The sequence below is a fragment of the Diplotaxodon limnothrissa genome, linkage group LG7 (genome assembly GCF_057381915.1).
Source record: "Diplotaxodon limnothrissa isolate DT_005_m linkage group LG7, D_limnothrissa_male_GT1.1, whole genome shotgun sequence".
Classification (NCBI taxonomy): Eukaryota; Metazoa; Chordata; class Actinopteri; order Cichliformes; family Cichlidae; genus Diplotaxodon; species Diplotaxodon limnothrissa.
In genome coordinates this window covers 53,586,075-53,612,014 of record NC_140602.1, presented here as the reverse complement: position 1 = coordinate 53,612,014, position 25,940 = coordinate 53,586,075, and the positions used below count along the sequence as shown (strand labels likewise).

Sequence of the window (25,940 nt, the reverse complement as noted above, 5' to 3'; positions counted from 1 at the left end):
GGACTTACATTTAAAATTCAACAAGTTCTGAGGCCGGCCTTGCCAGAATAATGATGATTAATGGTCTTACAGATGCTTACCTGAGATGAAAGGAAGCTTCCAACTTTAACTAAAAGAAAAGACACCCCAAAGCTGCACTGTATCATGTCTGCAGATGATCTGCTATCATCATCTACTTACAGAAGTCAGCCAGAGTGTCAGTATGGGGGTAGAACTTACTGTACCCAGTCACTGGTCCAAATGTTAAGCTATCTGTTGAGTCCCAGTAAACCACCACCCAATATCCATCTTTCATGGATCTTGTCCTTCCCATTGTTATTTATGCAGGACTGAAGATGTATGGAAGTAATCATATTAACAAATATCTAGCAGGGTGAAATTGATTAGGTGCTGGTGTCCTTAAAATAATGGTTTTGTGTGTTTTATGATGGCACAACTATAGTTTTGTTACGGAGAGCTGAGTTAACCCCCTGACCTTAGAAGACCAATATCCACTGCAGCACAGCATCCCCTCAGAGAGAGAGTGAACATGACCACTTGCCACCCGATAGCACTCAACCATCACATCTTTTACTCGTGCACTGCCATACATGTACACACACACACACACACACACACACACACACACGCACACATGCATGCACATATCCTCTAACACGAGTAAAGGAGCAAACGCTACATTTGTCTTGTGCCATCAGCATCAAAATCTGATCTCCTTGCCAAGGTCAAATTTTTAAGATGTAGGATACCCCCTTTGTGCGAACGCAGTCGCAAACATAGACATACACAGAGAGATAGATGGGCAGACACACACATGCATGGACACACACACACAAGTAAGGGGACCCAGTAGTGCTATTTGAGCTACAGTCATTAGTCATTCTGCAGGGTAGCTGTACCATGAAGCAGGACACCAGTATCCCTAACATGCATGTATTATTTATGAGTGCCTGTACGGTTTACACGTAGTGATATATGCAAATGTATACATTAAGGAGACGCAGCTCTTCATTTTTGCCTATTTGAGGAAGTGTCTGCCTTCTTATCACGCTGCTATTAAAATAGCAACACTGTGGGGTGGAGATTCATCTTGCTTTTTAATGATGCGTCTTATTTGTGTGCGTGCGCATGTGTGTGTCTGCATGAAGTTCATAAGGGTATCAGTGAATGTGCTTGTGCATCCAGGTAGGAGTGTACTTGCGTGCCCAGGTAAGTGTGTTTCTTGTCCTTGCATGATTGTGCTTGTGCACTTAACTGTTCTTGCAACAGCAATCACAACTCTAAGTGGCCTGCAATTTCAAAGAGAAAAATTGAAGTGGGAGTGGAAAGGACGAAGAAAGACAAGCAAGCTGGTGAAGTTCAGCTGTGAGGAGTCCTTGATGAGAATTATTTTGATTATTCCTGACGAGAGTAACAGGAAAAGCACTATAAATCTATCCTTTTCACTCCACAATAATTTATTGAATGGTGAAGGTGTGCCTTTACCAAAGATATTCTTGTGTTTGTGTGTGCAATTAGGATGCTGTTGCTGTCAACAAAGCATGACTGGTGCATGTATAACCTCCAATAGAATACACCCCTCTTGATGTGCATATGTGCATGAGCATTATGTTTTTGACATTTTATGCAATCATGCTCAAATCCTCCTTACTTGACCTGCGTCTTGCACATTAAAGTTTAATTTCAAGTCAAGACAAGTCAGGTTTATTTGTGAAGCCCAATCTCACATTCACTGTCTTCTTTGTCATCATATCACCAAAACAAGGCCTGGTTGCTTTTGTTCTGAAAAAGGAATGAAAAACTTAAAGAACGAGGGGATGTCAGTGACATGGAACAAAAAAAATCAAAGAGAAAAGTGAAAATTATGAGTTGAAATGTCTTAGAAGTCGAAGAAAACTCACAGAAATCACGGAAAATTAACATAATATTGCAAAAATTGTAGGCTGAGCTTTTGAAATATGATGTTTTCTGTCTGCAAAAAAGACCCATATGGTAGAGACATGATTTTTAAAGAAATTTCAAATCATTTTCTTTTATTAAAAACTCTTTAAGATGTTTGAAACTTACTGCTTTGACACATTTCTCATTCAATATGTAATATTTCCCTACCTCATACTGATAGGCTTTATGTGTTTAACAATTGCAAGCAACACTTTTTTTTTTTTATCACTAAACGACAGCATAGGACATATAGGTCTTACAAGACATAAAGTAGATGTAAAATATTTACTTAAAGTTCATATTTTGTCTCCATTTGGTTAGTCTCACATAACCTGTGAGAGAAGAGGTAACAATATATGCCTTTTGAAACTGAAAGCCCTTTTTCAATCTTGCTGTTTCACTTCATGCTTACAAAGAAGCCGTTCTGACCTTACGGTGATTGCGTGCTTTATAATCGTGGCTGCAGTGATATGTTTTTGCATTCCAGTGTGTGCATCTCAGGGACAGTTGGTGACAGAGTCAGTCTCTGTGTGGCCAATTGCAGTGTGAGCTCCAAGGACAGGCAGTGGAGGGTAGAGCGGGTGATTTGTCTCTTAGGATTGAACTCATCCCCCTGCTCTCCTGCTGGCCTCTCCTTCCTCTTCTTTCTCTGCATGCTGTCTTATTTTGAAGGTGAAGAACATTTCTTGCAGTGTTTGCATGCATTCATTTTAGCTGATGCAGCATATTGTCTTTTCCGAATTTAGAGTTTGTGTAGCGTGCACAGTTACACAAGGTCACAGATCCTCAAATAAGCCATTAACATTCACATACGCATATTGTATGTTAAACAAAGCGCTACAGCACAATTTACATATTTGCTTTAGCCCAACGGAGATATAAATACTTATACTGTATATTTTATATATACTATTCTGACCATATAAAACATTTTAAACATTATCATAAAAACTATTCCTTAGGCCTTGGTACTATATTATGCATTTTATTATGACTTTTTAAGTTTATTTTTACCTGGGGATTTTTTTTCTAATCAGTCTGGAGTGGCTGTCTGGGACCAACCAAAGTTCTACGTTGCTCTAATATTGTGATTTCTAGCCAGGATTTGTCTTAGAGGCATTCAGTCATAATCCCACAGATGGTAGCTTCACACCATTGGCTCTTCAGCCAAACACATATGCCAAATGTGTCTGACCCTGTGTTCTGTCTCCGACTAAGTAGGAATACAGCATCAACAACCAGCAGAATTAAGAAAATATATGCGTATATACATATAAACTGCTCATAAAGGGTAATATAATATTTTTGCGAGTCATTAGCTAGGGAATCCAAAGAAAGTGCACCATTTTCATCAATCATGAGCTTTACACAGAGCTGCTCCTTTCAAATCATTGTGGCCTACCATGAAGACACAGCAAATAAACTAATCTCTTATTATATTTAGCACTCTGTAGCATAATCATTTTTGTTGTTTTTAGTTGGAGAAGATTATATTATTTTCTCAAAACTTTATAATCTGTGCTCTACGTATTAGGAATTTCTATTCTGATTTTGAATCATTGGAAAATCACAGAAAAATCAGACAGGCATAAAAAAGCTAGACTGTACACATTGGAGTAAATGCTCACCACTCTATAGCTAATCACGTCTGCTATTGCTTTTTTGCAACTTAGCTTGATATATGAAAACTGTGCTAAGAGGTAAAATAGAAACTCTTTTCATTAAAGTGCAGAAGAACTGTAAAAAAATGGCTAATGCTAGTGTATGGAAACCAAATTGCTCTTTAATAACTCTATCAAGGTTTTATAATGATATATTACTTAAGAATGGGATGTTATGTTAACCAATCAAGTGCAATGACTTGCATTTCTATGCTTTTTGCACTGAGAAAGACTAAGCACAGCAAGGGCATTATTAAGATCTGTGAGTCCTTGACCTCACTTTCAATCCTTAACAGTGGATAACAGTGTATTTCTTAAACATCTTGTAATATTGATGTTAGGTTTTAGTATGAAATGCTTACTGAGTTACTTCCAGCACAAGTGTAGACAGTAACTCGTATTATTTATCATAACATAAATAACTGTAAGACTACAGAAGGTACCTTCTGATATGTTGCTATAATATCTTTTTATTAAAGATCTAAAGAACAGATTTGTTGTTAAAGATATACCCATTAAGTTTAATTGTCTCCCTGACATTTGTACCTTTTCACATTTTCTTTGAAAGTGACATCCTCTACAACAAATAACCAAACTTCTTCAATATTCTGCATTAGAAAAGAGTATGTGTTTGTGTTCGACTATGATCATGTATGTGTGAACACACCTGTTCATTAAGGTCAATTTCCTGGAGTCCTAAATCTGATTTTCCCTCCTCAAAAGTGAATGTGAAAAGATTATTACTGGCTTTGGTCTTGTTAGCCTTTACAAAGCTTCCCAGAAAGCAAACACAGTAGTACTGCTGCTGGCACTACTCATAAATACCAAAGCAATTTTGTCAATAGGGCCTTTACTGTAATGGAAACATTCTAAATTTCGGTGCACAATAACCCTTCAGAAGCTATGGGCAATAAGTGGAGCACGTACTGCAGAATGGGGATATGCATACATCGTTAAGGGGCTCTTCATGTAGAGTGCGGGGGTTTGATCGCTGCCTTTATAAGGTGTAGTATCGGTCACAGGAAAATGTTTGTGTTATTGTATAACTTATTGAGAATGACACAGTTTCAGCATCAGTAAGGGCATATTTTTAGATTTAAAGCTATCAAAGGGCAAACAAATGGAAAAGGAATAGTCTTACGAGCAAATACATATTGCATGGTAAAGCAATACCCTAGCAATGAGTCAAAACAAAGCAAAGCAATGGCATTATGCATAAAACAGTGCTGCAGCAAAAATAAAAGCGCTGCAAGCACTGTTTTCCACTCCACGAGGAAAGCAGTAGTACCCACCTTAGTGAAAAATGGGAAATAAAGTAAAACCCTAATGGCTTGCCCAGGGTTGGTATGGAGTATATACTGCTCAAAAATTGTGATGAGTTAAATAATCAAACTAAAAAATCTTTACTGACATATAATTTGTTGAAAACCAAAAGTCATAACAAGAGCCAGTGGAAACCAAAATCAGCAAATCTTTAAATATTGCATTTAAAATAAGTTAATGTTGTTCACATGTTCCCTTAACATTTTTAGTGGTATGTTTTAATATATTTCTTAACCATATAACATATTTATGTTCATGTATAATAACAATCTTACTAAATTAGTGTTCTGATTTGTGGTAAAACATTTTCCCTCGTGGTGAATTTGATTTGTTTTTGTTGCAAAACTCCTGTTAGATATATCCAAGCATCCCATTTGTTCAATATGGTTTGAAATAACTATTTGCACTTGAATCCGGGAACAACACTGCATACAACAATTTTTTGTATGTACTGTTAAGCTGTTCCATTAACAGTTACTGAAGCCAGTTAATGCAATCCGAATTGCAACCTAGCATATTTTACTTTACTTGGGCTAGTGCTCAAATAAGAAAAAAAAAGTGATGAGGTGGAAAAAATGAAATGCAGGCCACACCATTTGAAATAGAGCACTTTTTTTCCTTTTACATTACTCTGAAAACTTGGATCAAAAGTCACCAGCCTGAATCTTTGGGACTGAGAAGCAGACAAATATGAGAGCAGAAGCACACTTGCTCTCTGGCTGTTTGTAATAGGAACTGTCACACAACTGTCACTTTTCCTGTGAATGAACTAGGGCTGTGTCAAAAAAAGTACTCCAAATGAACAGTCAGAATACGGCAAGGACTAAATAAATGTAGAGTGACTGCATAAACAGACCAATTGAGTGTGGTTAGCTAGTGCTAGACATCAGTCATGCTCAGGAAGTAGCAGACAAGCTTTTCACTGTATTTACTGAACTAGAACTATATAATAACTCAAACTCACCTCATGTCTGGCAGGTTTTTCATACCAACTTCTTGCAAGGGCTAGTGTAGGTTCAGAAGTGACAGGAAAATAACCATATGGTATCCTAATGCTACTAGCTTACTGTTAGCTAGCAAAAACAAATCTTAATATGAGTTTCTAGATTACACATCGACTTGAGTTAAGACTGGCAACTGGAAATCAAATGGATCAAATTAAAAAACTTAACTTAGTTTAATTTTGACTAATTAAACAAGACGATGCAGTCCTTACAGCATGCCAATTCTCCAATTTCAAAACAACAGTAAGGTGGCAAACCTATAGATTTGACCCATTCTCAAAATAAGGAAACTTTAAAAGGAAGACACACAAGAACTTAATTAATGGAGTTCTCTGCTGACAATTTCTCTGGAGTTACGAGATTAAACTGCTTCATTAGTGTCTGGGGAGAAAACAGACAGACGAGAAAGGCAGACCTTGGGGGGAGAGAAATGGGGAGACGGAGAAAGAGTAAGAGCCTGCTTTGTTAGTGTTTGAAAGAGCCACTTTCAAGGCAGTAATTATGACGCAGAAAGAATGTAATTATTTTCCCAGAATGCCAGAGGGCTTTCAAGTACCTCTTAATAGTGATGGGTGACAATCTAATAGACTACAGATATAAGTGGTGCACGAGGCTTAATTGGTGTTTAAATGTAAGTGACTTGTCTGAACACATCTAGGCTCTTTCCTAAATGTGTCGACTGCGCCTGCACCTTATGATCCAGCCTGACATGATGTGACAAATTTGATCAGAGAAAAGCAGTATCATTGTGCAACTCATGCAATCTGACAGCTTGCAGTAACAAGCCTGAGGTGTTGCGAGCGTTTTAAGACTGATTAAGCCGCTGTCACATTTTGCACTTCCCTGGAGATTCCTGTTTAGTGCCAAATTCACAATCAGATGTAGAAACTCGATGTGAATAGAGATCGTCACGGGTCACTTGAGAAAGTTAAGTTTCAGATGGCACATGTTGGCTAGGAAAATGAGCCAAACGTAAGACGCTCTAAGTTACCAAGAAGGAACTCAGCTGCATTACTTCATGGTATTTGGATGACCAGCTTTTCTATTTTAATTAATTGTGATTTGGGGATTTATGCTTTACAGGGAAGCACAGTATCTCACTCTAAATGACTTTTCACACATGGGCTGAAGTGTCAAAATAAATGATTCACTATAATGGATAAACCACTTTGCACCTTGTTGCTGCTTTTCCCACTGCACTAGTGTGAACATGGCTTATGGGAACAGAGGCATTCTCTGTATAAGCCCGGTGGGAAAACTGCAGTGATGAGTTAAAATGTCTGGACTCCTAATGGAGGGAGAACACACCACACAATTTTGTTTTTTTTTACTTGAGCCTCTGTCAGCTTACATTTGAGCACTGTCTTCACACAGTCATTTCCTTTCCTCGCTACTCTGCTAAAACGTTGATTCGAGAAGCTTAGTAGTCTGACTGAAATCATAAATCCATTTTTATTCATTTCCAGATTTTCATTTTGGAAGATCTATTATAAAAGGGGGGAAAAAACTATTGAAAGCTCAATACATACAGCACGCAGTGACATTTCGAGTAAGCCACAGCACCAAAGTGTTGTAGCTTGTAGCTCTAAGAAAATCTGCTCTGAAGCAGAGAGTGGGTTGTGAGGCTTGTGACAGATGTGAACAGCAAGCTGAACTTTATTTTAATAAACACTGTAGAGGGATGTGTTTGCCACCACCCCCAATACCCTGATCACCATTTGACCCATGGCCCGGCTCACAGCCAACTTCTAATTGTGACAAGGCGCATATGGCACACAATTATTCAGAATAATCTGTTACCATGGTGACAGCTGACCCTGATGGCGACTGATGCATGCTCTTTATGTTAGGCTCCGTGGTCAGAGGCAGTTTTTGCCTCTTTGCCCTCCTAATGTGCTGCGGATTAGAGATGTACATTATCACTTTAATCTTCTCTTTAACCCCTTCCATCGGCCTCGCAGCCCCAGCAGAGAGACGCCTACAGCCACTCAGCGGAGCTGCATATGGCCACAAATGACGTGTGTTTTCCTGCTTATGTGTTTCATGAAAGCCTAATATAAACATACGATTTCATTCTCCCCATAGTGCCATCCTATCTCAGTAATCCACTTCACTCGTCATCTCCATCAACTCCCTTTGGTGTCTCTAAGTGTATGCTCATGATATAAATATACCAAGCTGCTGTTAAGCTCTTACTTACTCTGTCTCTCCCTAAGACAGTCATCTTTCACAAAACAGATAAACAAGCCTTCCACTCGGGAGGTGTATATAACTTACTGGTGAGGTATTCCCTCCCCTTCACCTGCATGAGTCATAATTTTTTTAGTAATGGCAAAATAATTTGTTTTGAGCTTAAAAATGTCAAAACTGAATTTTCCTCAGATCAGTGACAACAGTCAAAAAGCCATTGCAAAGTATATTAGGTAAAGATTATGATTTTATTACAGTAATAATTTTGTTTCAAAGATAGGAGTCATTTTTTATCACATTTTCCCAGTGATGCTCATGCATCAATGACACACACTCGATGCCAAGACTTGAATCAAGTTAAATTGTTAAGTGGATTAGAAACAAATGCTATTAGGGCAGAATTCTTCCATTAGACAGGGAAGTCAGGAACATTGTTCTATAAGTTTCTCAGGTTCATTTATTGATAATATATGGAAGATATCTAAGCCACTGCAGCTTTGTGACCCCTGACACGTCTCACTACAAGCTGACAAGCAACTGTTATACCCCACGTAACAGAAATCCCCACAGCAATAACACCACAGCCACCTAAAATAGAAAATACACAATCATCACTTTCTCTTCAGCTGATGAAGGCAGTACCTTAACCCTGGAGTTAAAAGTCAGTCTGTCAGAACAAAGGTTAGTGACCCCAAATCCCCCCACCATCTCTTCTCCTAAACTTGTCATTCCTTCATCCTCCTCTCCTACATCCATTCCTCTTGACCACCCTGCCCCATAGTGCTAAAGAGTTTCTCTCTGCATCTTCAACACATGCAATAAATCAATGTGAGCTGAGTGGCTGTAGAAATAGTGTGAGTCTGATTGATTTCTTATGTTAGCACATTATAGGAGCCTGTGAGGGGGCTGCCAGATTTCATTCCCCAAGTGAGAGAGGCTGTGCGAGAGAGAAAATAAGTTCAAAGTATGGTGGGAATTAAAGAAAGACACTGTTAGCTAAAGAACAATTTTCAAGACTTGTCTGTGATTATATGACAATTATGCTACAGTCTAGTCGCAAATTAAGGGTTGTCAAAAAAAGAAATAGACTCTCAGTTTTATTCTTTACTTTTCGCTGCTTTTTCTCCAAACCCTACATCTTTTATAAAAACACCAGACTTCAAACTTTTCTGTTAGATATGTGACAGAAAAGTTTAGCCGGCTTCCCTGGAGCATTTAAGAGCTGGGTGTCTCAGCTCCTGCTCCTTCTCTCCATTCACCCATCTCCATGGTATTTGTTTGCTTTGGCTTTCATTTCATTTTATCAACTGATAAAACACATCAGCACACCTCATGGAGTACTATAGTTTTCTATTAAATGTGGTTAATACATTGTTAAATTCTGGTGCAAGTAGTGTCTTTTCCATTATTTGTCATGGCCCTTTAGTTGTACTGTGACAAATTTGGGGGCTCATCTGGGATTTGAACCTGGAGCCTCTCCAAAAATGTTGGCGGATGAATGTTAGGTATGTGTTGTTTAGTGTAAAACCTAAAGCAACCAGGCCAAAAGCCGCCCAACCAATAACATGATGCCACCAGTTCAGAGGTCCCAGGTTCAAATCCTGGACGAGCCCCCAAATTTGTCACAGTTAGTCAAGTGCCATGACAAATAATAGGAGAGAAATGACTTAAACCAAAATTTACCTTTTTATTAACCAAATAAAGTAGACAAACATCGTGTTTCATGAGGTGTGCTAATCAGCGTTTTCATCGTAACACTAGTTGGATGGGTGATTGAATGTTAAATATATATGGCTTTGGATGTTGTGATAACCTTAAACAACCAGGCCAAAGCCCACAAAACAAATAATATGGTGTTGGGTGAATGGAGAGATGGAGCAAAAGCTGAGACACCAAGCTCTTAAATGCTCTGGGAAGACTGGCCAGGTGTTTCCTGTTGTACTGATTAACTCTGCCTACCAGACAACACAAATGAACAAACAGCCGTAACACATCATGCCCTGACCAAGACAGAGGGCTGTCACAGATCCAGTCCAGTTCCGTCGCGTGTAAACTTAATTCATTAGTGATTCTGTAAGGAAACTTTAAATAAAGGTGGCAGACAAATGGCTGAGACACTGCTGTGCTGACAGACTTTCTAAAGGCTTTTACAATATCACACAAACCTAGACTGGAAGCACTTGTACCTGATAATCTGACAGCTTGTCTGGAAAATGTCAATTTAAGATTACTAAAGCAAGGTCAAGATGAAAGTAAAAAGAAACTTTTACAAGTGTATAGATTTTAAATTGTGCTTTTACATGCCATCCATGAGACACAAAAATAGATGAATGAAATTAAATAATACTAAAAACACAAGGATAGGGGGATATAGAGGGCAGATAATGCTCAGAGAGAATGCAAAGATAGTCTTAAGATTCTGTTTTGAACTGTTTGATAGTCAGGGACTGAATGCTGCAGTGTTTGGGCCATACATCTTCTAAGTCCTTGGATAAAATAACAAGCACTCCAGCAGAATAACAAAACTAAGACATCAGTTTCAGCAGAGAATAATAAAATCCCCTCGGGCACAATTTAAACAAAACACTAACATTAAAAGCCTGAAAACTATTTATACTATTTCCTGTATGGATGTTGTATTAGATTGCAATTATTCTACAGGTGGCTATCAAGTCTACGCCAATACACACTGTGAGAGCCAAGTCAGACAAAATGCCAGTAAAGGACACTGCTTGCCTTTCACACAACAAGAAAATACAAAACCTCTGCCCAGCTGGTTGTTTTTATGCATCATAGAGTTGAATTAATTTTTATGAAGTCATGGTTTCTCAAAGACAAACTGTAACATTTATGGTGAGATCTCAACAGTTCATCCCATATGACCAAGGTTATGAGCAAATATGTGCAGAGTCAGTCTGCAGATATTTGCTCATGAAAGCTCATAAAAGTGGTACTTTCCTTTACTACTGTGTTACCAAGGTAAAGGTAAAGGTAACATGGTAAACTTTACACACAGAGAAGATTATCAGCAAACTATCAGCTTAACTCGTGTTTACCTTTGCCACACAGATGTCTCACTTTAACCAGGTTGGATCACCAAGGTCATCCCAGCGCTATTCTCGACCGGGTTAACTTCAGAGGATCAGACCAGCAGCTCACTACTGATTAAATTACAGTCATCATTCCCACAGGACTGACAGGAAGACCATCGGAAATATTTGCAGATCAGATTTTAAATGTCAAATCATAATTTGTGTGTAACTATAACACCATTTTCCCGGTGCTTTGTTCATAATTATCATAATGGAGTTTGCAATTATGTACTTCTACCTCTTTCACATGAAAATGGTTTTTGCTGAATAGGTAAATCTAAATCTAACACAGCCTGCTCTGTGATGTTAGTTATTCAGAGCACCTAATGCTAGGCTCAGTGAAGCCAGATCAACCAAAGTGAGTCAGTCCAAGATGAACTTGCTGGTCCATGCTAAGCATTAACATTACAAGCTTATTACGGACTACAGACTCCATGTCAAAATGTATTGCATGTGATATTGAGTATTAGGAATATTGTAGAATGCTATGCCTATTATCTGCTGTTTCCTGGATATTTGTGTCCATTCACGAGCTGCTTTAGCTACCGAGCTTTAGATGTGTACATTTTACTGTAGCTGGTTTTCCTGTAATGTTTTGCATTACTAAAGAGTCTGTGTGTCCGGTTTCATGCACAGTAGGTGTCTGCATGAGTGAGTGTTTGTTTCTCTGAGGAATATGTCGTTCTGTTGATGCCAAATTCCACAGCATCAGCAGAACGAGTGGTCTGCAGTACTCAACATTTCCATATCCAATCACATTCAGGATATAGTATTGCAGAGACGTGCAGAATTTCACCAAAGGAGACAAGACAAACCACATATAATAATTATGCTCTTGTCTAGTGAAGCCATACGAGGGGCTCAAAAACTGCTCTGAAATGAGATGTAAGTTGACATAAAGCATAATGGTTTTCTTTTTGGTGATTAAAAAAATGCAAGGTAGATGATGTATGACAAAGCCCATTTCAGCAGCTCTGTGTCTGTGTGATTTTTTTTTAAATGGGCTGAGAACAATAATATGTTTCTTCCCAAAGATATAGTAAATCCAGCTATGTGGGCTAGGGAGGGATTTTTAAAAAAAACAAAACGCAACAACAATCATTCTCCTACATTTTTTTTGACAGATTTAATGTTTGAATCACTTAAAAGGAGGGTTTTGGAATAACAACAAGCCATGGGAGTGAGGCCTACAATCCTCATTTATTCAAATGTGCCACTTTCCCCCAGCACATCTGAATAATGGCACACAGTCTGCCAGATTGAATTTTTGATGATGAATAAATAATGGATGTTAGTGGATAAGTCTGTTAATACATTAGCCATGAGTTTGTCATAACTGTTTAATTGGATAGCTGCAATAAATACATTTCTGCATACCCCCCTGCCTCCCTCTGTGTCTGATTAGTCCTGGATAGATTTCATGGATCAAATCTATTTTATTTATTTATTTTTTATTCCTCTCCTAAAACTGTTCTCACTTCCAATACCTTTTGGGATACTCATATCACTCACCTAACCTCTCTCTTGGTGTTTTCTTCATATCCTACTAATCACAAACGTAAAACATAACTGACTTAAAATATAGTTAGCGGGAACTCTTCTACTATTAATGACTGATACCAAAGATGCTTTACTGCTTGCGGTCAGTGCCATCCTTGCAGAAAATGTGATGTACATTTTAAAGGAAGGGATTGGGCTTGGTTTGGTGCAGGATCTAATTAATTCTCATTTCTTATTATCTTGTAAAAGCCGGTCCTTGAAACTAAAAAAAAAAAAAAAAGTCGGTGGCTATTAACCATCCACTGAGTGTGTTTTTTCTGACACATTTAACTGAATGGATAAGGAATTACATTTCCAAGCCAATTCATAAGTCAAGAATACTACCTAATTAGAACAAGGTTTTCTTAGCCTCCATCCTTGTTGTCAATTAATGCTGCTATTAACCTTGAGACATCTGATGGCGCATGGCCCATAATGACGCTATTATGTTTCCTCCGTTAGCTTAAGCAAGTCATCAGCAGGTAAATATATGAAGCTGGTTTGCTGTGGAATTGCCTTTACTTGGCTCAGAGAAGAACCAATAATGTGATTTTGGAGAGATGGCTGCACGAGAGAGAGCAAAGTATCTCGATCACGTGTGCTCTGGCAGTAAAAAGAGGCCCCCAGTACACAAGCACAGGAACAGATGACACTCTTTAGCATTACTATTTTAAAAATCAGCTGTGGCTTGCTCCGAGGCATTCTCCATATTCAGCTTAGTTTATGTTAAGACTGCATTATCATCCTCTTACCCCCTGCTCTCCTATGCTTTTTCTGCTCCAGGTCCAGTGGCCAGCAGATGGATTTCTTGATTAAACTTCCCTGTATATCATAAATTATTTACTAGATTTTCAAATGAATTCGCTCAATTAATTCACTGTTCAGGCTTCATTTTTAGTTTGATGCATCAGAAAGGAAAAATGCGTAGGTGACTTGTTTTGTGTGCTTCCATGTGTGATGATATTTAATAGTTGATTAATGATGAGGGAGCATCAAGACAAAAAAAAGCCCATTATAAGATAAGATAAGATAGAACTTTATTAATCCCTCGGGTGGGTTCCTCTGGGAAATTCGACTTCCAAAAAAAGCACAGCAACGACCGAAGTTACAGTTACAGAACTGTTATATATATATATATACACACACACACACACACACACACACACACACACACACACACACACACACACACACACACACACACACACACACATATATAAATACAGAGACAAATATAAATAAAATATACAAAGGGGATAAATAGAATAAATAGGAATAAAAAATAAAAATACAAGTGAATTGCACATTTCAAGTATTGAGTCTATTGCACTGTTGACTATTTACAAAAAGTATTGCACAAGGTATTGTACAGTGAGGTGCAGAGGCACTGCAGCTTAGTTGTTCCCCCCTCCTTTGTCCTCCTGTTTCCTCTCCCTCTCCCCTCCAGAGAGGAGTTAAACAGTCTGATGGCGTGTGGGTTGTGGAGCGATGTATGTTCGCTTAAAAGAAGGATCCTAATCTCACATCTCTATTTTATCAAGACGCTAGCGTGACATGAACAGAGCTCTTTAACTCTTACATTGAAATCGCCAGGAGGAAATTGGACATTTCTCACTGCAGATATAAAGATAGGGTCCAATCTGTCAGGGAAACGAGCCCGGCTAGTTGTCCTCTGCGATGACTGAACTCTGTAATACATGCACACGCTGCATCGCTCTCATCCCTCACCCCACCGCTCGTTTCACATCTAGCCCACTCTTTTCCTCCCATCTCCACACACCTCTCATCTGCCTCGCTCTGCTGCCTCTCACAGGTGATTTCCAATGCATTTTTAATGCTGAATTAGCAGGGAGGTGAATGATCAGCTGCATATTAGTGATATTATAGTCTCTTGGAATAAAATAAAACATTTTCTTTCCTTTAAAGTGTTCCTTTTTTAATCTTCATGACTTTTTTTGCAACATATGCTGCAGGACCAGCAAAGGTCCAACAGATGTACTTTTCATGTCCTTCCCTGCCTGCTTTCCTCTCCCCCCAAGTCTTTTCCTGGACTCTTAGCTCTTCTACTGTAAAACCCTACCCATCAGGTCAGCTTGTTGACAGGTCTGTCAATACGTGCTCTGGCTGGTAGAGAGTAACCTTGGCCTCTTTCTTAATGCTCGCATTTACTTTTTCTCACAACTGTTCAAAAACATACAACAGGCCACCACCATCATCATCATCATGTACACACGTTGTGTTTGCCCACACACATTTAAGGACATGCAAGTACACTGAGTCACGTGCACCTTCGGGCATACACACTTGACCCAAAGCGTATGTAGTGCACAAAATCAACATAATCACCAGAACCATGAATCAATTAGGTACAGTTATTCCCTATTACAGCTGTTTTCCTGAATGCGAGTGAGCCCTTGGTGATGCTTTGGGGCATCTGCAATGAGCCTTGTAACTGATCCAAGAGTTGACTGTGTGGAAAAAGACTGCGTTCCCTCCCCAAAAGCAATGTGTGGTATATCTGATAACAACCCTTTGTTGATGGTACGTGGGATTTTGAGCAGCTGGAATATATCTGCGTCATCTTGCAAAGGTACATGTGCCCCCAGCTAGCCCGCTGTCTGCGCAACACTGATCTGGGACTGTCTATGATTCATTCGCTCCAACCCTCCTGTGTCATTTTTACTCCACTTTGGGTTACTCTTTTGTTTCTTTACTCTAGGTCTTGTTTTCATTCTTCTTCATCAAATTCTGTTTTCATTTGTGTTCCTGTCCTTCCTGGATAATGGCTCTTTTTTCTCCGAAGGCCTCGTTGGCCAGCTTGCAGCACTAGAGATCTGAAAGTCTGCACATTCATGTGAATAAGAAATATATACACTGAGAAAGTGAGAAAAAATATAGAAATAAGGGGTGAAAAGCACACAGGAAAGCAGTTCCCATGTTTAACCTTCAGATGAGCAAAGGCCTATCTTCATAGAGCTACGCATCCCAGCATGCATTTCTATTCTGAATATCCACTAGCTCACCAATATTGTGGATCTGTAGTCTTGTTTGAAAAATGGTGCAGGCATTCCAGATGTGACCTGTTTTATGTCCTTTTTGAATATCGCCTAGATGCCCCTCCTGGACTTTTTACCAACAAGCAGTTTGTTTACAAAAACGTCGTATTAGAACAAAAGATGACAGAAATACTTATAAAAAGAGTAGGAAACATGAGAACATTAAACACAATCATGAGACAGACTCATAATCTTAATCCTACCATGAACTAGCCAAATTACAATTTAACCATAGGGTTGTATTTGTGTATTATCTATTTGTCAGTATATTGGTACTGGCATTTACAACAGTGGAAAATTGAAAATTAATTACACAGTTATCCATCAGAAGGCGCTCTGCAACTTCTCTGTTTTCAACACCACAAAAATAACAACAAGCTAATGCTAGCAGACTATAAGACATGAGTGATATACGACTTGTCATGACAACAAAAAAAGATGATCTTTATGTCATTATTGTAAGAACTTAATACACATAACTAGGGATGGGTACCGGTGTCCGGTGCCATGATGGCACCGGTTCTGACATAAACGGTAGTAACCAGACCGAAAAGCAGCGCACATTTTGGTGCTTTATTTAGGTGCTTTTTTTTTCCTGAGCTGTGATACACTTTAGATTCTAGCCAATCATTTTACGTTTCTGAGTATAGTAGGCGGGTCCAGGTACGTACGTTCTTTTAGAGCAGAGCTACAGATTAAAAACGCCCAAGGCCAAGCGGTCAAAAGTCTGGCTGTACTTGACAGCAAAATATGCAAACTCAGCAGCCTGCAACAAGTGCTTTAAGCTGATACTGTGATACTGTGCAAAGAGGTAACACCTCGAATCTGATGAAACACCTGGCGACGCATAGCGTTTTTTTAAAAGCTGAAAAATGCGCGTATTTGATAGCTTGCTGCGAGACCTCACACCGAGCACATCTACTGCGGGTGTGGTGCCTGTTATCGGACCCGGAGTTAGCAACATCCCCCAAAAACCCGAAGAGAGTCCTGGCCCCTAGCCCTGCCAGTGTAGCAGAAATGATGACGGATGATGATGGCAGCAGCAGCCGTTCTTCTCTGCGTGAGTAGCTTAATGTTGTTTGTGTGTAATTTACGTTGAGTAGGCTAACCACGTTATTACATTAATGCATGTAAGGTGAACTAGCAAACATCATCATAGTTACATGCGGCTGTCTTCTTGTTTGATGGCAGATACTCCCTTCACCCTGGCCAAAAAGGCTAAAATGACCAAAGAAAAAGTGGAAAACAGCTAAACATGAGAGGTTTTTGGACAAAGTTTGTGTTTTTTCCATTGTTTAAGCACTGCTTCCAGCCCAGAGTGATGCCATAAATCCCCTATAGCTGCAGAAAAGGCTAACATTGTTATCTTTTTACAAAAAAACAGCTGAACATGAGAGGTTTTTGGACCAATTTTGTGTTCTCCATTCTTTAAGCACCGGTTTGAGCACTGGTTTGAGCACCGTTTAAGCACCGGCACCGTTTGAAAAGTACCGGTTTGGCACCGGTATCGGATAAAACCTAAACGATACCCATCCCTACACATAAACCAATATTTTGAAAAAATACAGCCTATGTATTGGATTTTGAAAACTCCAAATATGGGAGTGGTTCTTATATAGTGCCATTTGAGTACTTAAGCGCTTAAGTGGCTTTATACAATATGTCTCATCTGCATAAGTACTTCCTATCCAGTATTCGGACACACATTCAGAGTCCGATGAACGCATCAGGATCAGCTCGGGGTTCAGATTGGATTGGATTCTGGTTCTTCAGGGACTGAACCACCAACATTCTACATTGAAATACATACATAAATATTTTTTTTTATTCAATTAAAAAAAACAACTCAACATATTAAGACTATCTGTTTACAACCATTTTGTAACTAAAAAAGTTGGAAATATTAAAAAAATATAAAAAAACAACATGCATCTGCTTTTTATTTCCATAGCAATTTGGTAACCAATATTTTGGCCACCTCTGGCCTCATTGCTCATTATGACCCTTCAGTATTTTGCAGCTGAACAGTGACCATTTCTATTGCTGTAACCATGGAGTGTGCTGGGATGCTACACAAAATGGCTCTGTCTGTGTCGGAAACCTAAACAAAACTGCATGCCGCTCCATTACGACACTCAATCACTTTCTATGAGAAAGCACTCTTCACTTATATAACAACTTGACAGTAATGGCTCATTACCTCTTTGATCCACCAACACACAGGGTCCTCTCACACATTCATACCTTCATTCTAACAATAGTCCTACACTCCTGTGAACCACTTAGGCTTTGAACCCACAATTCAACAATACTAAAACAATGGAAAGCATCTATAGCGCATGGATGTGTTTATAGCTGGAAGGAAGCTGATATTGCACCGATACAAAGAATAAAAACAGAGAGAGGCAATTAGAAAAGCATTTGTGTGAGAAGAGACGTACCCACAGGAAGATGAGAAACAGCAAAAAATTAAGGCTTTGAAATTCATTATAGTACACGCGCCAGTTTATAGGGGATGTTGCTATGAAGAGCAAAGTGAAATCAGTGACACCGAGGGACTGTTTTTGTTTTCTTCTTGATAAATAGAGTTACTATATCTATTCTGTCCCCCTCCCCCAACTAAGTTTGAAAGGATTGATAAAAGTAAGTCATCACACAAGAGAAACATGCATAGACCCTCGCATGAAAATGTCAAACTATAAGTACTTTCATGTACTGTACAGTTCTTAACACAGCCTAATTTGAGATGTTTACAGTACAGACAAAAGCGCCCACATGTAAAGACAGAGAAAGCAACTTCCACATTATCATTGTAATTGATGCGCTGAAGTTGACTGAAAGCAGAATGTGTAGCTATTATTGTATCCGTATCGGTGATGTGACAAATACACGAAGCCCTTTGGTGTCAGGTGCTTCCTCGATGCCAAGCCAGAGCAAGGCAGGGGAGACCAAGGCCGAGGTTGTTAGAGCTGTAGTCCTGCCACAGCAAGACCCCCCACAGGGAAATCACAGGCCCAGTGATCCAGGGAAGTCTCTCTGCTCTGTTTTGCTCCAGTCCACATGGCCTCCTATACCTCTGGCCAGCTCAGCAGGTTCATTATTTCGACAAGGGTACCCACAGAAGCAGCAAGCCCACATCTGTCACGGAGACGGCACGCATTTACAATCTTCAGCCCTCAACATACTGTTATGCTGATGATTAAAGTATCATGGCATGGCTGTATAGAACATATACTTCACATGTGTCTGCTTCCAGTGTAGCGTTGTTATTAGGGCCGAACAATTAATCAAAGTCACGATATGAAAGGCCGCAATTTTCCAATCGCAAATGCTGCCCTATTAAACACAAATAAGCCGTAGCGAGTAAAAGTTTAAACTATGATGACAACTGCAAATTCTTTCTGTTACAGTTAATAAATGTTAAATCTTTGCATATCCTAGCTATCATCCTAGCTAGTATGCTAACTGTGGGCATGCCAGCAGTTTTAATTTGATCATTAATTAGCAGCGGGGAATGTAAGTACAGCCACGACTCTCTTTTAGTCATGTTTTTGGTCTTTACCAAATCCTTTGGGAAGTAGCTGACTTTTTACAGGCTGCACTCATCTATATTTTCACTCTTTTTCACTAATTATGGCTTTTGGTTTAAAAGGCTGTACAGAGAAGAGGAGATTAATAATTCTCTGTATTGATCGCTATGTGGGAAAGGTTTTGCTGCCATTTCACGCATTCTTTATATGGAAAAAAAGAATAATTACCATTTTTGTACAGTGATCATGGCAATTTCATGTGTTTGTTTGTCGAGTGTAAATGGCTTCTCAGTTGTACGCACATTACTGTTTTGAACTCGTCACATGAACGCTATAAATCGGGACCTGAACGATTCAGAGCTGCAAAGAAGCGTGCTTTGTGATTGCAGATATCAAGATTACCATCAGTTGCCTCTTAACAGCTGCTTGTCGTTATTATCATGGAGTAGCCACTCTGCAATCGTGTTGTGCTGTTATCCAGAAATCTAAAGGCACTTTGGAACTTCTTCATTATGTTTGAATGCTACTGAGCAATATCAAGGATGAGACTACTGTTGATTGGCACACCCCCTCCCATTGACCAGAAGATATTGCACGTTTCCCTTCCATTAAAAACTGAGGTTAAGGTGCTTAAAAAATACATATGATACATATTCCATTAGTACATGAGCAAGATTACTTAGTGATTGCACTCACTTCAGGGCACTTCAGTTTAATGTACAGGACGGAAATAAAATAATCACACAGTTACTTAGAAATAAAAAAATTTCCACTATTGCTGTAGGCGTAAATCAGTGTGTGCATGAAGTGCTACAGAGCCTGACTCTTGTGCCACAGTTGCGTGTGGGTACAACATCTAATTAAGTGAGTTAGTGCAGTTTGATAAATACCAGCAGAGGTGTCGACATAATTTGTGATATGGGTTGCTGCTGAGTCTGTTTTTGATACTTGTGTGTGATAAACATAGTGTGTGTGTGCACATATCTTTGCATGTATGTGTTGCACATCATCCTCCTTCATATAGCTTTCCTTCATGATGTTTTGGAGATAGATAGACTTCCTAACTATTGTTACACGCTTTGCTGACTCATTGATTCCATTTCTTGACTTTGATCAGTTTGTGTTGGTTGTGGTTCTAAAGTGAAGCTTAGGGTGTAAGAGCTGACAAACTGTCAGATATATTCCATGGTTTTCTAGTCATAAACAAAAAGGTTTTTTTCCTCAATGCTTTGGAAAGTTTAGAGAATGTTATTGATTATCTCCAGCCCAAGTGGGCAACCCCACTGGGCTTATCTCCCTTTAAAGCTGTACTGTGTGCGTGTTTCTGCATCATGTGTGGTAAAGATGAGAAATATACAGACATATCCTATGTGCAGTACATTTATATATACCATAGGTGTTAGCACATGTGTATGCACTTATATCACACTATGAAATTTAAAAAGAAAATGCCCCTTAACCTGCTATAAGAATCACATCACAGTAACTAATATACAAATCTATAAATCTGATATAGAAAGGGAGTTTTTCCTTCCCACTGTTGCCAACGTGCTTGCTCATGGGGGTGCATATGATTGTTGGGTCTTTCTTTGTGTGTATTATTTTAGGGTCTACTTTACAATATAAAGCACCTTGAGGTGACTGTTGCCTTGACTTTTCTCAGCTCTGACTTTTTTCATCAAAAAAGCCTAATATGAATGCTCCGCTATTGTGCTCGCTCGAAATTCTCCCAAGTTAATAGCACATCCAACCATGTGGCCACAGTCACACAGTTGCTTTGTATCTGGCGAAGATTTCAAAGCCGGTTTTTAAGTCGCACTTGAATCTCCGCTTTACTCTAAATGGCACCCATCTGTTACAAAAGGGCACAGATGACAGCCCACCTACAGCAACGACTCAAATATGCAGAGTTACCAGACAAATACCAGGCGATGTTTTGTAATATCAAGACAAACAGAGACCGCAAGAGATCTCTATTACCTGATCCCTCCCCACTGGGTCTGAAATGACTGTGTCAATAGCACGAGACTGGAGATAAAAGATTGGTATTACTGCTAAAGATTGCAGGGAGAGACTGGCTGACAGAAAAAGAGGGATGGGGTGGGGGTGGCAGAGAGAATGGCTATGTCTGCCTGTGTGTGATAGTAACATAACAAGTGCCGAAGAAAGAGACAGATTGATGTAGAGAGGAGTGGGACAGATTGGAGCATTAGGCATTCTTATTTCCCACAACATCTCCTCTCACCCAGTGTTGAAGTTATGGATAACATTCGGCTTTTTCACAATATTAGAGTCATTCAGATTTTTCTTTTTTAAATCTAAACATGACTCTTCACTTTTCATTCATTCATCAACAACACCCCCCCCCCCCCCCAACCTCAGTTTAGTTTACTGATCAGACACAGAGAGGCTAGCATTGCAGAACACACACACACACACACTCAACACATTAAAACCCAGGGCAGGCTATCTGGTGTTCACGTGACCTTTAAGTGCTTATAAAATAGACAGGGGAGCTTGTAGGCAATAAAACGCTGGCCTCGACTTCACTTATAAGCAGGTTACATGAAGATCTGCCAGCTGTAACATACAACACATTAAACTCATCTCGGTATCAGTCCATACTCATGCAGCAAGACTCAAACACAGGCCCACAGTGCCACCATGCAAGTGACTCTGACTGAGCCCTGAAATCTACAGGAGAGCAGCAAGCCACACATCCAACACCTAAGCAGTATTAGAAATGTGCCAAAGTCGAGCGTCTTTCTAACAATTGGAATGGCACCATTCGCAATTCACAGTACAAAAAACAAAACAAAAACATTCTAAAAACACATATTATTGATTAGTCTCACTGGGATAATAATGTTGTCGTATATTTTAAAAAAAATCTATTGTGCGATTTATGTGAGCTGATTTCCTTTGAAACAAATCAAAGGTGCGTCAGCAATGGAAAGGTCGCCAAACTGCAGGCTCACGTCAGATTTGCTCTTACTGTCTCAGATTTCTCTGAGGAACTTTTCAGCACTTTCACATTTCTTATTAAAAGCCATCTACATTTTTAGAAACAAGGAAAGGAAAACGTGTGTTTTCTCCTTTCTGTGTGTTTTGCAAAGGCCACAAGCTGCATCAGTGCCCCGAAATCCGATCCCTTGTTCCCGAGGAGACCTTTCTCTCTCTCGCCTCCTCTCTCTGTCTCTTTCTCTCTCTCATTGGCTGTCAATAACCCTCTACTGACCTTGTGAAAACACATTGACTATTCCCCAAAGTAAGCCTTTCGTGCATGCAACACCATACACGTCCGACCCTGTCCCAGTTCACCCGAGCGGGAGACAGGCTGAACTCAAGACTGTCGGGAGGATGTCTGTGCGCCAAGTTTCGGCATTTTCAACAAGACAAACGGGATTTTCAGACAAGCGAGCAGCTTGCAGCCCGAAGTAATCTGACAATATGTGGTGAGGATGCAGCCGAGATGCGCAATTATCTCCTGCAGTGATTTTCACCTATTCCCCTTAATTAATGTATTTCTAAGTAGGGCTAACTAACACGTTCGCGCGCTGTGACACATTAAAATAAAAAAATAAATAAAAAGTAGCCGTGGGGACCGTGTGATCCGCGGGTGGGTTGAAACATTATGACAGGAACAGAAGTGCTAAAGCTCGGGGAGTCGGGAATAACAGCTCATCTGCAGCTTCTGTCTCTACAGTGCAGTGATTCGCCCGAGAGGCACATCACCAAATTCAGCGTGGTAACACTGCAGCAAGCAGATGCACCACTCCTCATAATAATAATAATAATAATAATAATAATAATAATAATAATAATAATAATAATTTAAAAAAGCCCACAGATCGAGTGGAGAATGTGCGGAACATACCTGGTTTTTATGCCGAGTTCCATCTTCGAGTTCAGAAGAGCTGTTCATGATTCCCCATCGGTCATTTACCATCACACGAAGAATCGGCGCATCGAATCCGCCTGTGTTTCGGGGCGGCAGGGAATAAGCCCACTCTTTTTAAGTCTTTACCTGCGATTCAGCCTACTCCATGAGAAAGAAAAATGGGGGTACTGGACGTAGAAAAACGGACAAGGCAAAAGTACTTATGTGGCACTTGCACACATTACGCACCAAGGGAACTTAGACTAAATTCCTCCAGACTTTCCTGCTTCTGTATCCAATATTCCAATTAGAAAGAGTTTTCTTCTATTACAATCGCCTGGAAATTAAAAACAGATTCACAAACGCGATTATTTTGCATTTAACATTTTTTTTTTAAAAAAGAGCAACCTCTCCCCCCAAAAATGTATCTTGATCAAGCACCAAGCGCAGTCCTTTTAGTCCACAAAAAGAAATCGACAAAAATCTTTGTTCGCTCAGATTGCTTGGTGCATTCTGACCTTTGCGTCCACCCACTCCCGTTATCCGGACACTTTGAGGCGCCAGGTTGGCCAAGACTGTTTCAACTTATCACTGAACAGGTAGAGAGAAGATGGGGAGAGAGTTGCAGAGCCGCCGCGTCCTTTCCACTTCTCCAGAAACCCTCCAATAACGGAGCCGCTGGACGGATACTCTTGCTCTTTTTCTTTTCTGCGCCAGGCTGATCTATCTGGGAATTTCACACAATGCCGTTGACAAGACGTGTTGCGGTGAGATTAGCGTGCTCCGCTTGCGAGCTCCGCACGGGGCGCTCCGTGCCTCCGACTGTCAATCAGCGCGTCCCTTCGGTACGTGCGGCGCGCTCCAGGGCAACGTTCCACCCCAGTACCGCCCTGCCCTCGATAGATGTGCCACCGCCTCACCGCCTACTGCTTCACTTCCACCTCAGCGCAAACCCTCCTATCCCGCTGCAACCCAAACAGAAGCAGATCATAGATTATATATATATATATTTCTAATGTGGAGACAACAGACTGTAGGCGGTTAAACACAATCCTGAGAACAGATTGCTGATGGAATCCTCCTTGTGGAAATCTAATAAAGGTTGCTTCATATTTCAGAGATTGTCACAGCACCCTTTGAACATTATTGCACCCAGTGTCTGACTGGATTTTAATGACTAGACGTAAGATTACCTAGGATTTCTAATTGGTGTGACAGCCGTTAGAAGTGTGTGTGTGTGTGTGTGTGGGGGGGGGGGGGGGCTCTTTGGGAGTTAAAGGCAGAAGAACCTCAGTGAGGTATATAAAAAAAGAGGGAGATGAATCAGAATATTAAACTGAAGCTACTACCTCATTTATTTCACAGAAGTCAGACGACTAGAGCCCTTTCCTGGATTAACACAAGTTTGTGTTGTGTTTCAAGCTTAGTGGACATCAAATCCCAAACATAAAAATCCAGGCCAGTTTTTAAAAAAGGGGTGGCAAATTAAAAGAAAAACATACATACAGCGTCTCAGTTTGGTGTTGACATCACTACAGTTTGCATGCACGTCTGTACTGACTCTGCACTCGACCTGAGAGATTGAACTCAATTCATCCAAAGAGATTTGGACAGTTTCAATGATGGTTATGAGAAGCGCTGTTGGTTCAAAAGCTTCCACAGCTCCGGCCAGTGACTCAAACCATTCAGTGAACACTTTTGCCATAGGGAAGGGGGTACTGTCATCCTCAAATAGGCTACTCCCATGAGGGAAGAAATGTTTTGTCACAGAATAAAGGTGGCCACTCGGTACAGCTTTGCAGTGGTTTGCAGTGACACTTCCTGATGCCAGCAAAATTCCTCCCATACCATCACAGAGCCATTGGATCCTCTTGCTGCTGGGGTCAAGCCTTTATGTCCATGGGCATTCTCTTGGTGCATGACATGCATTCGCCCACACACTGAGAAGTTGGTGATGGATGACTCATCTCACCATATCACCTTCTCTTTGCATCTCTGCAGAACAATGCTGACTTCTAAAGTGTGCATTCATCTTAAAATTGAGTTTTTCCACTTAAAGCTCGGTATAAAAAAATTTCTCTGTATTTGAAGAATTTATTGACTAGTCTTGCTTGCAGTTTAATCACGCCACTGACATTTTCTAAGGTAGAGTTGATCCTCTGTTTTTCCATGCATATGGCACTAATGCACAAGTATCAAGGTCTGTAAACGCGCACTTTCCCATCTCTGTTTCTGACTCTGGTGTCTGCCATAGTTCTAAATGCACTGTATCTACTGACACACCAGTCAGCTGAACACAGAGCGTGATTAGCTGTTAATTGCCCAATTGTGTCATGCGATGAATCTGTGTGGAATCATTTGCATATTTTGTGTTGTGCCATTCTTTCATTCAGCCTTTTCCTTTCATTCCCACCTGTAGTAAAGTGACTATGTAGCGGCAACCAAATAAAAGGAAAATCATATGAATTGCCACTATGAAGGGGGGAAATGATAATAAGGGAAAAATGTGCACTTGACTCGTTTGGTTCTTTTGGAAGCAGTTTTTACAAAAAAAAAAAAAAAAAAAAAACACCATTAAAAGAAAGCTCAGCTGGTTAACATAATAGCTCTACTATTTGAACTCCAGTTATGAATTGATGAACGTTCCTAAAAATCAATTTTCTCTTCAACATTTTTCCCACCTCAGACCACCACCACCCTTCTCTTTTCCACGCAGTCGATACG

The 25,940-nt window shown here is 39.9% G+C and overlaps 1 protein-coding gene across 1 annotated transcript in view; it reads right to left on the bottom strand.

The window, feature by feature from the left end:
* Positions 1-23,285, bottom strand: part of fibcd1b (fibrinogen C domain containing 1b) — a 126,118-nt gene extending 102,833 nt beyond the window's left edge. The window contains exon 1 of the mRNA XM_085359928.1: positions 23,214-23,285. Within this exon, the coding sequence (XP_085216054.1) occupies positions 23,214-23,285 (72 nt within the window). The remainder of the gene's footprint in view (positions 1-23,213) is intronic.
* Between the last annotated feature and the right edge of the window lie 2,655 nt (positions 23,286-25,940).